The 13,887-nt window shown below is 40.7% G+C and overlaps 1 protein-coding gene across 1 annotated transcript in view; it reads right to left on the reverse strand.

The window, feature by feature from the left end:
• ADGRB1 (adhesion G protein-coupled receptor B1) overlaps positions 1–13,887 on the reverse strand; it is a 615,330-nt gene that overhangs the window by 163,975 nt on the left and 437,468 nt on the right. The window contains exons 12-13 of the mRNA XM_075827930.1: positions 13,004–13,072; positions 315–423 (exon numbers count right to left, since the gene is read on the reverse strand). Coding sequence (XP_075684045.1) covers positions 315–423; positions 13,004–13,072 — 178 coding nt within the window. The remainder of the gene's footprint in view (positions 1–314; positions 424–13,003; positions 13,073–13,887) is intronic.

Here is a 13,887-nt window from a genome sequence, read left to right on the forward strand (position 1 = left end):
CCAGTTATCACTACAATATTCATATTGGGCAGCAAATTTTTGCACCAGAATGAACAGCGGCAAACAATGAAAAATGAGGTTTGCTTCATAAACTGAAAAAATAATTCACGGACTCGACTGTTATCACGAGGATTATCAATGCAGTCGTCTGGATTGCAGCTGAACTGCAGAGTGTGGCAGGAGAAGACGCTGAATACATAAACAGCTGCTGACGAGCAACCAGTGCAGCCTAGCGGTGACTGAGGAGAGCGATGGCAGAGGGGACACCGCACTCTGCTCCACAAACATCACGTAGCAGCACAGCAGACACCTACCCAGGTTGTCCGTCACTTGGTAAGAGTCCTTGAAATCCTTCATCCGAAATCCAATGACATCTATGAAGTCTTCTACCAGTCTAAAGAGTTCTTTAACGCTCAGCCCCATCTGGAAAGCAGAAATTATCAAAATATAATCCCAGAAATCGATTTAATATGTACAGATGCAGCAGAGCTTAGTTTATCAATGAATACCTTTATTTGTGCACTATGATAACACACTGAGAGAATGCAGTAGGTTTACTTGCAGTCCTATGTAACACCACAAAGAACATAAGAAGATAACTGGGTAAAGATAATGTAGTCGATTTTACCTGCAGTCCTATGTAACACCACAGGTAACACACAGTGATAACTATCTGAGTACAGATAATGTAGTAGATGTTACCTGCAGTCCTATGTAACACCACAGATAACACAGTGATAACTCTGAGTACAGATAATGTAGTAGATGTTACCTGCAGTCCTATGTAACACCACAGATAACACAGTGATAACTCTGAGTACAGATAATGTAGTAGATGTTACATGCAGTCCTATGTAACACCACAGATAACACAGTGATAACTCTCTGAGTACAGATAATGTAGTAGATGTTACCTGCAGTCCTATGTAACACTACAAATAACACAGTGATAATTCTCTGAGTACAGATAATGTAGTAGATGTTACCTGCAGTCCTATGTAACACCACAGATAACACAGTGATAACTCTCTGAGAACAGATAATGTAGTAGATGTTACCTGCAGTCCTATGTAACACCACAGATAACACAGTGATAACTCTCTGAGTACAGATAATGTAGTACATGTTACCTGCAGTCCTATGTAACACCACAGATAACACAGTGATAACTCTCTGAGTACAGATAATGTAGTAGATGTAACCTGCAGTCCTATGTAACACTACAGATAACAAAGTGATAACTCTCTGAGTACAGATAATGTAGTAGTGTTACCTGCAGTCCTATGTAACACCACAGATAACACACAGTGATAACTCTCTGAGTACAGATAATGTAGTAGATGTTACCTGCAGTCCTATGTAACACCACAGATAACACAGCGATAACTCTCTGAGAACAGATAATGTAGTAGATGTTACCTGCAGTCCTATGTAACACCACAGATAACACAGTGATAACTCTCTGAGTACAGATAATGTAGTACATGTAACCTGCAGTCCTATGTAACACCACAGATAACACAGTGATAACTCTCTGAGTACAGATAATGTAGTAGATTTTACCTGCAGTCCTATGTAACACCACAGATAACACACAGTGATAACTCTCTGAGTACAGATAATGTAGTAGATGTTACCTGCAGTCCTATGTAACACCACAGATAACACAGTGATAATGCTCTAAGTACAGATAATGGAGTAGTGTTACCTGCAGTCCTATGTAACACCACAGATAACAGTGATAAGTCTCTGAGTACAGATAATGTAGTACATGTTACCTGCAGTCCTATGTAACACCACAGATAACAGTGATAACTCTCTGAGTACAGATAATGTAGTACATGTTACCTGAAGTCCTATGTAACACCACAGATAACACAGTGATAACTCTCTGAGTACAGATAATGTAGTAGATGTTACCTGCAGTCCTATGTAACACCACAGATAACACAGTGATAACTATCTGAGTACAGATAATGTAGTAGATGTTACCTGCAGTCCTATGTAACACCACAGATAACACAGTGATAACTCTCTGAGTACAGATAATGTAGATGTTACCTGCAGTCCTATGTAACACCACAGATAACACAGTGATAACTCTCTGAGTACAGATAATGTAGTACATGTTACCTGCAGTCCTATGTAACACCACAGATAACACAGTGATAACTCTCTGAGTACAGATAATGTAGTACATGTTACCTGCAGTCCTATGTAACACCACAGATAACACAGTGATAACTCTCTGAGTACAGAAAATGTAGTACATGTTACCTGCAGTCCTATGTAACACCACAGATAACACAGTGATAACTCTCTGAGTACAGATAATGTAGTACATGTTACCTGCAGTCCTATGTAACACCACAGATAACACAGTGATAACTCTCTGAGTACAGATAATGTGGTAGATGTTACCTGCAGTCCTATGTAACACCACAGATAACACAGTGATAACTCCCTGAGTACAGATAATGTAGTAGATGTTACCTGCAGACCTATGTAACACCACAGATAACACAGTGATAACTCTCTGAGTACAGATAATATAGTAGTGTTACCTGCAGTCCTATGTAACACCACAGATAACACAGTGATAACTCTCTGAGTACAGATAATGTAGTAGTGTTACCTGCAGTCCTATGTAACACCACAGATAACACACAGTGATAACTCTCTAAATACAGATAATGTAGTAGATTTTACCTGCAGTCCTATGTAACACCACAGATAACACAGTGATAACTCTCCGAGTACAGATAATGTAGTAGATGTTATTTGCAGTCCTATGTAACACCACAGATAACACAGTGATAACTCTCTGAGTACAGATAATGTAGTAGATGTTACCTGCAGTCCTATGTAACACCGCAGATAACACACAGTGATAACTCTCTGTGTACAGATAATGTAGTAGATGTTACCTGCAGTCCTATGTAACACTATACAATGTGGAAAGGATATGCCATAATTGTCTGATAGAGGTGGATTCCACTTCTGTGACCCTCACCTATCGCTAGTATGCAAACCCGATGAGCCCCGTTCGCTACAGTCTATAAAGTTCAATGGAGATGTGGGTATGCCATAAATGCTTAAAAAGAGGTTGTCCCACAAAGATCATTTATCACCTCGGCTTTCTTTGTCATTCCCATTGAGAATGAATGGAAAAGTAGTGTGTACGTGTGACCACCGCCCCATTAGCACTGGAGACTCAGGGACCCGCAGCATTCAGCCATTTCCCCTTTAAGATGGGAATTCTATTTTAATTAGATCTATTTTTGGGACATAAGTCGACCATAAGGGTGACACCTAGATTTCCGAAGCTCCTGAATGTCTAATCCGCTTGTTTAGACTGTAATACAGGAGTGAGTTGTTGGTTTACGCCAGTCAAAGCAATAGCGCTTATTATACAAGGGTGTGAATACTTATGCAACTGGGATATAATACTTGTACTTTAATTATTTTGTCTTTAGTATTGGAAATTTATATTAATCCAACTGTAATTGTGATAACCACTTCATATTCTTGGCCCTGGCACACGTTTCTGTACCGCGGCGACGCATCCACCTGGCAGGACGCTTGTGCGCAGACATGTACAATCACTCTCGTCCCTTTTATCACAATTTAAATAACAGGCCTGGTAATAATAAGTGCCGAGGCAGAAAGCATCACATTACACTTTATCTGTTCGTTTTTCAGACTGTCCGGTTGTCTTGACAACCCGGAGGAGACGCGGATTCAGCTGTTTGTAAGGAGCGAAATAATAATAATAATAGTAATAACACCGAAGAAACAGCAATAATAACGTCTCCATATTGTGATATTATCGCAGGAAGATGGATATCTGGAGAATATTCTTTCTTAAAGCACAACAAAGTCTTGTAACATGAAACATTGTATCATCTCACAACGTACAGTAACATTCACCCTCGAGTAGAGAAACGTATATCCGCTATATGTAGTAATACCTATACTGTATACTGACCGCTACATGACAGTATCTCCGCTGTATATAATAATATCCATACTTGACCTGGACCTCTTTATGGCAGAATCTCCTCTATATGTAATAATAACTATATTATTTTAAGTACTAAAACAGAAAGACAGTGAAGAAGCACTAAAATACTATAGGGAAAAAATTAATTATGTAAAAAAAGCAAAACAGATAAAAGCAGCAATTCTGGAGACAGAAAAACTTGTTACCAAAGAAAGTATAACTAACCCCAAAAAATCTTAAAACTGACAGTGTTGGCCCTTTAAAAAGTAATGAGCAAGAAATTGTGGAGGGTGAGGAGGAAAAAGTTAATTTATTAAAGTGTACATAAATTTACAGGTAACTTTTCAGAATAAGATGTCATATACGTATGTGTACATGAGGAATTACACTTCTGGCCTTTATATGATTTGTATTCTGCAGCGTGTCTGAGTCTATCTCTGCTTCGTCCTCCTACTCCCCCTCCCCTTTCCGTAGACTTGTATGGGCAGCGTGTCTGTGTTTTTCTCTCTGCTCCCTCCTCCTGCTCCCCTCCCCTTTCTATAGACTTGTATTGGCAGCATGTCTGTGTTTTTCTCCCTCTGCTCCCTACTCCCCCTCCCCTTTCCATAGACTTGTATGGGCAGTTTGTCTGTGTCTTTCTCTTTCTGCTCCCTCCTCCCTCTCCCCTTTCTATAGACTTGTATGGGCAGTGTGTCTGTGCCTTTCTCTCTCTGCTCCCCCTCCCCTTTCTGTAGACTTGTATGGGCAGCATGTCTGTGTCTTTCTCTTTCTGCTCCCTCCTCCTGCTCACCCTCCCCTCTCCATGGACAGGGGGAGGACAGCAGATTACAGGACTAGAGACATCAAGTGGCAGTAACTTCACACATAATTTGCAGGGATCAAACAACTATATTTTAACAGTAAGTAAATTACAAAGTTGATCTATATCAGTTATATTACTCGATTAGTATATGTTGTTTTAAAAAGTTAGCGTCCATTTAAACATTATTTTCTCCATGAAATGCCATGTGAAATGCTGAAGAATAAAGCAAATTCCCTATTAAATGCCACCTGTCTGACCCAGGAAGAAGTGCAGAGCCGCCTCAAAAAGAAAAAATTGACAAATCATCGGGTTCAGATGGCATACACCCACAAGTTCTAAGGGAATTGAGTACAATAATAGACAGACCATTATTTCTGATATTTGAAGATTCTATAATGACTGGGTCTGTTCCACAGGAATGGCACATAGTAATTGTCGTGACAATATTCAGAAAAGGGTCAAAAAGTGAGCTGGCAACCATAGACCTGTAAGTCTAACCTCTATTGTGGGTAAAATATTAGAATGTTTTCTAAGGGATGATATCCTGGAGTATCTCAATGAGAATAAAGGTAGAACTCCATATCAGCATGGGTTTATGAGGGATCGGTCCTGCCACACTAATCTGATCAGCTTTTATAAGGAGGTAAGAACTAGACTGGACCAGGGGAGTCGTTGGATGTGACATATCTTGATTTTTCCAAAGCATTCGATACTGAGCCACATAAAAGGTTGGTACATAAAATTAGATTGTTGGGACTGGGGAAAAATGTGTGTGAGTGAGTAAGTGGCTCAGTGATGGAAAACAGAGTGTGGTTATTAACGGTACATATTCAGATTGGGTCACTGTTACTAGTGGGGACCACAGGGGGCAGTATTGGGCCCTATGCTGTTTAACATATCTAATAATATCCTTATAACGGAGATGCACAGTAACATTTACATTTTTACAGGTGATACTAAACTGTTTAAAGTAATTAACACAAAGGAGGACATTATTAATTTCTCTGCCCAAGTCTTCAGATCTGTATGCAATAGAATAAGGAGGTTCAACACTGATAAATTTGAATTTTTCCACTGGGAAAGTCAAAATACGTGTCACCATTCCATACTATATAGAAAAATATTGTGTAGCAATGAAATGGAAAAAACTTAGGAATTTTAGTTGACAGAAAAAACTTAACTGTAAAAACCAGTGTCAGGCAGCTGCTGCCAAGGCAAATAAGATCTTGGAGTGCATCAAAAGGGGCATAATGAGAACATAGTTCTACCACTTCACATATCACTAGAAAAATAGCACATGGAATATGGTTTATAGTTTTGGGGACCAGTGCACAAGAAAGACATAGCAGAGCTGGAGCGGATTCAAAGGCGGGTAATGAAAGTAATAAAATGAAATGGATGGATTACAGTACTCAGAAAGATGATTATAATTAGGGTTATTTATTTTACAAAAAATGCAGCGACCTAATAACTATGTATAACTATATCACTGGTCAGTACAGAGACGTCTCCTCATCTATTTATACCCAGGACTGGAACTATAACAAGGAGGCAACCACCACAAATAGAGGGAAGAAAGATTCTACACAAACATAGAAAGGATTCTTTACTGTAAGAGCAGTCACTCTATGATACTCTACTGTTAGAGCAGTCACACTATGGAACTCTCTACTGTAAGAGCAGTCACACTATAGAACCGTTACTGTAAGAGCAGTCACACTATGGAACCCTCTACTGTAAGAGCAGTCACACTATGGAGCCTCTACTGTAAGAGTAGTCACACTAAGGAACCCTTTACTGTAAGAGCAGTCACACTATGGAACTCTCTACTGTAAGAGCAGTCACACTATAGAACCGTTACTGTAAGAGCAGTCACACTATGGAACTCTCTACTGTAAGAGCAGTCACACTATAGAACCGTTACTGTAAGAGCAGTCACACTATGGAACCCTCTACTGTAAGAGCAGTCACACTATGGAGCCTCTACTGTAAGAGTAGTCACACTAAGGAACCCTTTACTGTAAGAGCAGTCACACTATGGAACTCTCTACTGTAAGAGCAGTCACACTATAGAACCGTTACTGTAAGAGCAGTCACACTATGGAACTCTCTACTGTAAGAGCAGTCACACTATGTAACTCTCTACTGTAAGAGCAGTCACACTATGGAACCTCTACTGTAAGTGCAGTCACAATATGGAACTCTCTACAGTAAGAGAAGTCACACTATGGAACCTCTACTGTAAGTGCAGTCACACTATGGAACTCACTACTGTAAGAGCAGTCACATTATGTAACTCTCTGCTGTAAGAGCAGTCACACTATGGAACCTCTACTGTAAGTGCAGTCACAATATGGAACTCTCTACAGTAAGAGCAGTCACACTATGGAACCTCTACTGTAAGAGCAGTCACACTATGGAACTCTCTACTGTAAGAGCAGTCACATTATGTAACTCTCTGCTGTAAGAGCAGTCACACTATGGAACCTCTACTGTAAGTGCAGTCACAATATGGAACTCTCTACAGTAAGAGCAGTCACACTATGGAACCTCTACTGTAAGTGCAGTCACAATATGGAACTCTCTACAGTAAGAGCAGTCACACTATGGAACCTCTACTGTAAGTGCAGTCACACTATGGAACTCACTACTGTAAGAGCAGTCACATTATGTAACTCTCTACTGTAAGAGCAGTCACACTATGGAACTCTCTGCTGTAAGAGCAGTCACACTATGGAACTATCTACTGTAAGAGCAGTTACACTATGGAACCCTCTACTGTAAGAGCAGTCACACTATGAAACGCTACTGTAAGAGCAGTCACACTATGGAACCTCTACTGTAAGAGCAGTCATACTATGGAGCCTCTACTGTAAGAGCAGTCACACTATGGAACTCTCTACTGTAAGAGAAGTCACACTATGGAACTCTTTGCTGTAAGAGCAGTCACACTATAGAACCTCTATTGTAAGATCAGTCACACTATGGAGCCTCTACTGTAAGAGCAGTCACACTATGGAACCTCTACTGTAAGAGCAGTCATACTATGGAGCCTCTACTGTAAGAGCAGTCACACTATGGAACTCTCCACTGTAAGAGCAGTCACACTATGGAACTCTCTACTGTAAGAGCAGTCACACTATGGAACCTCTACTGTAAGATCAGTCACACTATGGACCCTCTACTGTAAGAGCAGTCACACTATGGAACCTCTACTGTAAGAGCAGTCACACTATGGACCCTCTACTGTAAGAGCAGTCACACTATGGAACTCTCTACTGTAAGAGCAGTCACACTATGGAACCTCTACTGTAAGAGCAGTCACACTATGGACCCTCTACTGTAAGAGCAGTCACACTATGGACCCTCTACTGTAAGAGCAGTCACACTATGGACCCTCTACTGTAAGAGCAGTCACACTATGGAACCTCTACTGTAAGAGCAGTCATACTATGGACCCTCTACTGTAAGAGCAGTCACACTATGGAACCTCTACTGTAAGAGCAGTCATACTATGGACCCTCTACTGTAAGAGCAGTCACACTATGGAACCTCTACTGTAAGAGCAGTCATACTATGGAGCCTCTACTGTAAGAGCAGGATTTAACCCTCTACTGTAAAATCAGTCACTTTGGAACTCTCTACTGTAAGAGCAGTCACACTATGGAACCCTCTACTGTAAGAGCAGTCACACTATAAAACTTTCTACTGTAGAGCAGTCACACTATAGAACTCTCTAATGTAAGAGCAGTCACACTATGGAACCTCTACTGTAAGAGCAGTCACACTATGGAACCTCTACTGTAAGAGAAGTCAAACTATGAAACTCTCTACTGTAAGAGCAGTCACACTATGGAACTATCTACTGTAAGAGCAGTTACACTATGGAACCTCTACTGTAAGAGCAATCACACTATAGAACGCTCTACTGTATGTGAAGTCACACTATAGAACTCTCTACTGTAAGAGCAGTCACACTATGGAACTCTCTACTGTAAGAGCAGTCACAATATGGACCCTCTACTGTAAGAGCAGTCACACTATGGAACCTCTACTGTAAGAGCAGTCACACTATGGAACTCTCTACTGTAAGATCAGTCACACTATAGAACCTCTACTGTAGGAACAGTCACACTATGGACCCTCTACTGTAAGAGCAGTCACACTATGGAGACTATACTGTAAGAGCAGTCACACTATAGAACCTCTACTGTAAGAGCAGACACACTATGGACCCTCTACTGTAAGAGCAGTCACACTATGGACCCTCTACTGTAAGAGCAGTCACACTATGGAACTCTCTACTGTAAGATCAGTCACACTATAGAACCTCTACTGTAAGAGCAGTCACACTATGGAACTCTGTACTGTAAGAGCAGTCACACTATGGAACTCTCTACTGTAAGAGCAGTCACACTATGGAACCTCTACTGTAAGAGCAGTCACACTATGGAACTCTCTACTGTAAGAGCAGTCACACTATGGAACCTCTACTGTAAGAGCAGTCACACCATGGAACTTTCTACTGTAAGAGCAGTCACACTATGGAACCTCTACTGTAAGAGCAGTCACACTATGAAACTCTCTATTGTAAGAACAGTCACACTATGAAACTCTCTGCTGTAATAGCAGTCACACTATGGAATTCTCTACTCTAAGAGCAGTCACACTGTGGAACCCTCTACTGTAAGAGCAGTCACACTATGGAACCCCTACTGTAAGATCAGTGACACTATAGTACTCTCCACTGTAAGAGCAGCCATACTATGGAACTATCTACTGTAAGAGCAGTCACACTATGGAACCTCTACTGTAAGAGCAATCACACTATAGGACGCTCTACTGTATGTGAAGTCACACTATAGAACTCTCTACAGTAAGAGCAGTCACACTATGGAACTCTCTACTGTAAGAGCAGTCACACTATGGAACTCCCTACTGTAAGAGCAGTCACACTATGGAGCCTCTACTGTAAGAGCAGTCACAATATGGAGCCTCTACTGTAAGAGCAGTCACACTATGGAACTCTCTACTGTAAGAGCGGTCACACTATGGACCCTCTACTGTAAGAGCAGTCACACTATGGAACCTCTACTGTAAGAGCAGTCACACTATGGAACCTCTACTGTAAGAGCAGTGACACTATGGAACCTCTACTGTAAGAGCAGTCACACTATGGAGCCTCTACTGTAAGAGCAGTCACACTATGGTACTCTCTACTGTAATAGCAGTCACACTATGGATCTCACTACTGTAAGAGCAGTCACACTATGGAGTATCTCATCTATACGTAATAATACCTATACTGGACATTGACCTCTATATAGTATGATCTCTTCTATATATAATAATACATATACTGGACATTGACCTCTATATGGCAGTATCTCCTTTGTATATAATAATACCTATACTGGACATTGACCTCTATATGGCAGTATCTCCTCTATATGTAATAATACCTATACTGGACATTGACCTCCATATAGCAGTATCTCATCTATATATAATAATACCTATACTGGACACTGACCTCTATATATGGCAGTATTTCCTCTATATATAATAATACCTATACTGGACATTGACCTCTATATTGTAGTATATCCTCTATATATAATAATACCTGTACTGGACATTGACCTCTATATATGGCAGTATCTCCTCTATATATAATAATACCTATACTGGACATTGACCTCTATATAAGGCAGTATCTCATTTATATATAATAATACCTATACTGGACATTGACCTCTATATAAGGCAGTATCTCATTTATATATAATAATACCTATACTGGACATTAACCTCCATATAGCAGTATCTCATCTATATATAATAATACCTATACTGGACACTGACCTCTATATATGGCAGTATTTCCTCTATATATAATAATACCTATACCGGACATTGACCTCTATATAAGGCAGTATCTCATTTATATATAATAATACCTATACCGGACATTGACCTCTATATCGGAGTATCTCATTAATATGTAATAATAACTACACTGGACATTGACCTCTATATATGGCAGTATCTACTCTATATGTAATAATACCTGTACTGGATATTGACCTCTATATAAGTCATTATCTCCTTGATATATAATAATACCTATACTGAACATTAACCTCTATATGGCAGTATCTCCTCTATATGTAATAATACTTATACTGGACATTGACCTCTATATAAGTCAGTATCTCATTTATATATAATTAGACCTATACTGGACTTTGACCTCTATATGGCAGTATCTCCTCTATATATAATAATACCTGTACTGGACATTGACCTCTATATAGTATGATCTCTTCTATATATAATAATACATATATTGGACATTGACCTCTATATGGCAGTATCTCCTCTATATATAATAATACCTATACTGGACATTGACCTCTATATAGTATGATCTCTTCTATATATAATAATACCTGTACTGGACATTGACCTCTATATAGTATGATCTCTTCTATATATAATAATACCTATACTGGACTTTGACCTCTATATAAGGCAGTATCTCATTTATATATAATTATACCTATACTGGACAATGGCCTCTATATGGCAGTATCTCCTCTATATGTAACTATATAGGTGGAGTAATACATATGTTCTAATTGTGTTTATTGATTTATTGGAGTCAGTAAATAGTTGGGCGAAACATTTATGTTAAGTCTTAAAAATCAAAGCTTGATCAATGCAGTAATTACTACACGGTGCAAGCGATAATTGCAGCCTGATCTATAATATCCGCTGAGGGGGGGGGGGAGGGGGGTGTTATACAATGCTTCATAATGCCCATGGAAGAATAATATATCAGTCCATCACAGCTCCTTATCACCCAAAGCTTGCTGCCCCCTCCTCTACCTCCATCCTATCCTTGTAGAAGAGGGGTGACATGACCTTCTGCTCACTTGTTGCTGTGATCGTGGAAAGAGGCCCCCTGTGTATGACCCCTCCAAAACAAGCGGGGAATGGGGCCAAACTCAGCTGGACCCAATAGCAACTACGAGGTTTGCCCTTGGCTTCAAAAATTTTGCATGTTCTCCCAGTGTATGTGCTTGTTGTCAATGAATACAAATATAATTTACAGCTATTAAACCTATACATTCCATAATACTTCTCACAGCAGAGGGTTTGCTACAATTGTATTCAGTCTAAACACATGATCTAAACGCATCCACAGCACAAACCTTCTCTCCTATCCATAGTTTGTTACAATGTATCAGCGCAGGTAAAATACATCAGTCTGAAGACCAAAGTGTTTTGCTCACAGAGGATTATACACGTTGAATATCTTTAAACAAACCCTCGCCTGCAAACATTTATGAGATCTGCACAGGTTTTCTGCCTCTAGATGTCAACAAGAATGTTCACATTCACTGACAGCAAGCAGAGATCTGAAAAATTATGAGGAATTGAGACACAAAGTCTATCACAATTTTGCAGAAATATTTACACAAGATTGGAGAATGCCTTTCAGCGGCAATATAAGGCCCAGATCCTATATGGCCAGCTGCCTGTTCACTGCCTGGCGCTGCTCCTGCCTCCGGCATTCCCTGATGTACGATGCGGCCTCCGGCGAGAGCTGCCGGCTGATATCATAATGAGCAGAATATGGATTTCATTCTGTTCGCCACCGTCTCTAATAGGGTCTGAGCGGCACCACTTCATTGTGCATGATAGCTCTTCAGGTGGAGCAGAATTTGTTGCAGCAAGGAAGAAATTTTAGATTTATCTTGGAACAAAATTGGGATTCATTTAATTGTGTTAGTCTAAGCAATGAATGTCAACAGCACAGGTGTAACGTCCACACCGGTAACCTCTGAAGGTCGGGCCTGTCGGGATGTCTGGTCTCATTTGGGCACTTTTATGGGCTAAAATACTATGCAGCATAGAAGTGAGGACCCCCACCTGGTGCTTATTCACCCTATCACACCCCTAGATCCAGAGGCCGTGCTTGACCACCCCTTTGCCTTGGAGAACACTAGGGCAGAGAGACCAATAGGCTTGCCCCTTACTCTCTTTATAGGGGCTAAGGGTGCGGTGCAGGGGTAGGTTACCCTCAGCTGTGCCCCCCACATACTGGACCCTATAGCAGCAGTGACAGCTTTGTCTACGGTACATACGTCCTCAATATCAGAGCAGAACATGGACAGATCATTATCACGTACCATTTGGGCTTCGTCCCACTTGTCCCGGTTTTCGTCGGACAGTAAGTTGCTGATGATCTGCACAAAGTTCTACCGGAAGAAACAGAAAGAAACGATCAGTAATGACAGTCAATTATCGCAGGGACAGATTGTTACCTCCAGGACTTGTGAGAACATCCTGCTCCTCGTCTCTCATCCCACCTCACACTACAGCAGATTTACTACCCCGAGACGCCCGCTCCCCAGCCGGACCGCCCCCCATGTTATTTCTCTCCTATCTCTGCGGTCTACACGTGTTTGCCTGACACATATTCACAGTCTCCTCCACATTGATTCCTGGTGTCTGCGCTGCTCAGATACTCCCAAAATCCATGTACTGAACGTGAAGACGCTTCATAGCTGAGAATCTCAACGTTTATGTCTCCGGAACCTGCAAAGTGCTGTCCTGGCTGCTGACTATAGGAAATGTAGAGAGTAGTATCTAAGCCAGGGTGCAACTAATCCTATCCTGTGTGATACTGTCTACTGAGCTGTGTATCTAATCCTATCATGTGTGATACTGTCTGCTGACCTGTGTATCTAATCCTATCATGTGTGATACTGTCTGCTGAGTCACTGTATCTAATCCTATCATGTGTGATACTGTCTGCTGAGTCACTGTATCTAATCCTATCATGTGTGATATTGTCTGCTGAGCTGTGTATCTAATCCTATCATGTGTGATACTGTCTGCTGAGCTGCTGTATCTAATCCTCTCATGTGTGATACTGTCTGCTGAGCTGTGTATCTAATCCTATCATGTGTGATACTGTCTGCTGAGCTGCTGTATCTAATCCTCTCATGTGTGATACTGTCTGCTGAGCTGTGTATCTAATCCTGTCATGTGTGATACAGTCTGCTGAGCT

This window comes from Rhinoderma darwinii, chromosome 5 (assembly GCF_050947455.1).
Source record: "Rhinoderma darwinii isolate aRhiDar2 chromosome 5, aRhiDar2.hap1, whole genome shotgun sequence".
NCBI classification, from domain to species: domain Eukaryota; kingdom Metazoa; phylum Chordata; class Amphibia; order Anura; family Rhinodermatidae; genus Rhinoderma; species Rhinoderma darwinii.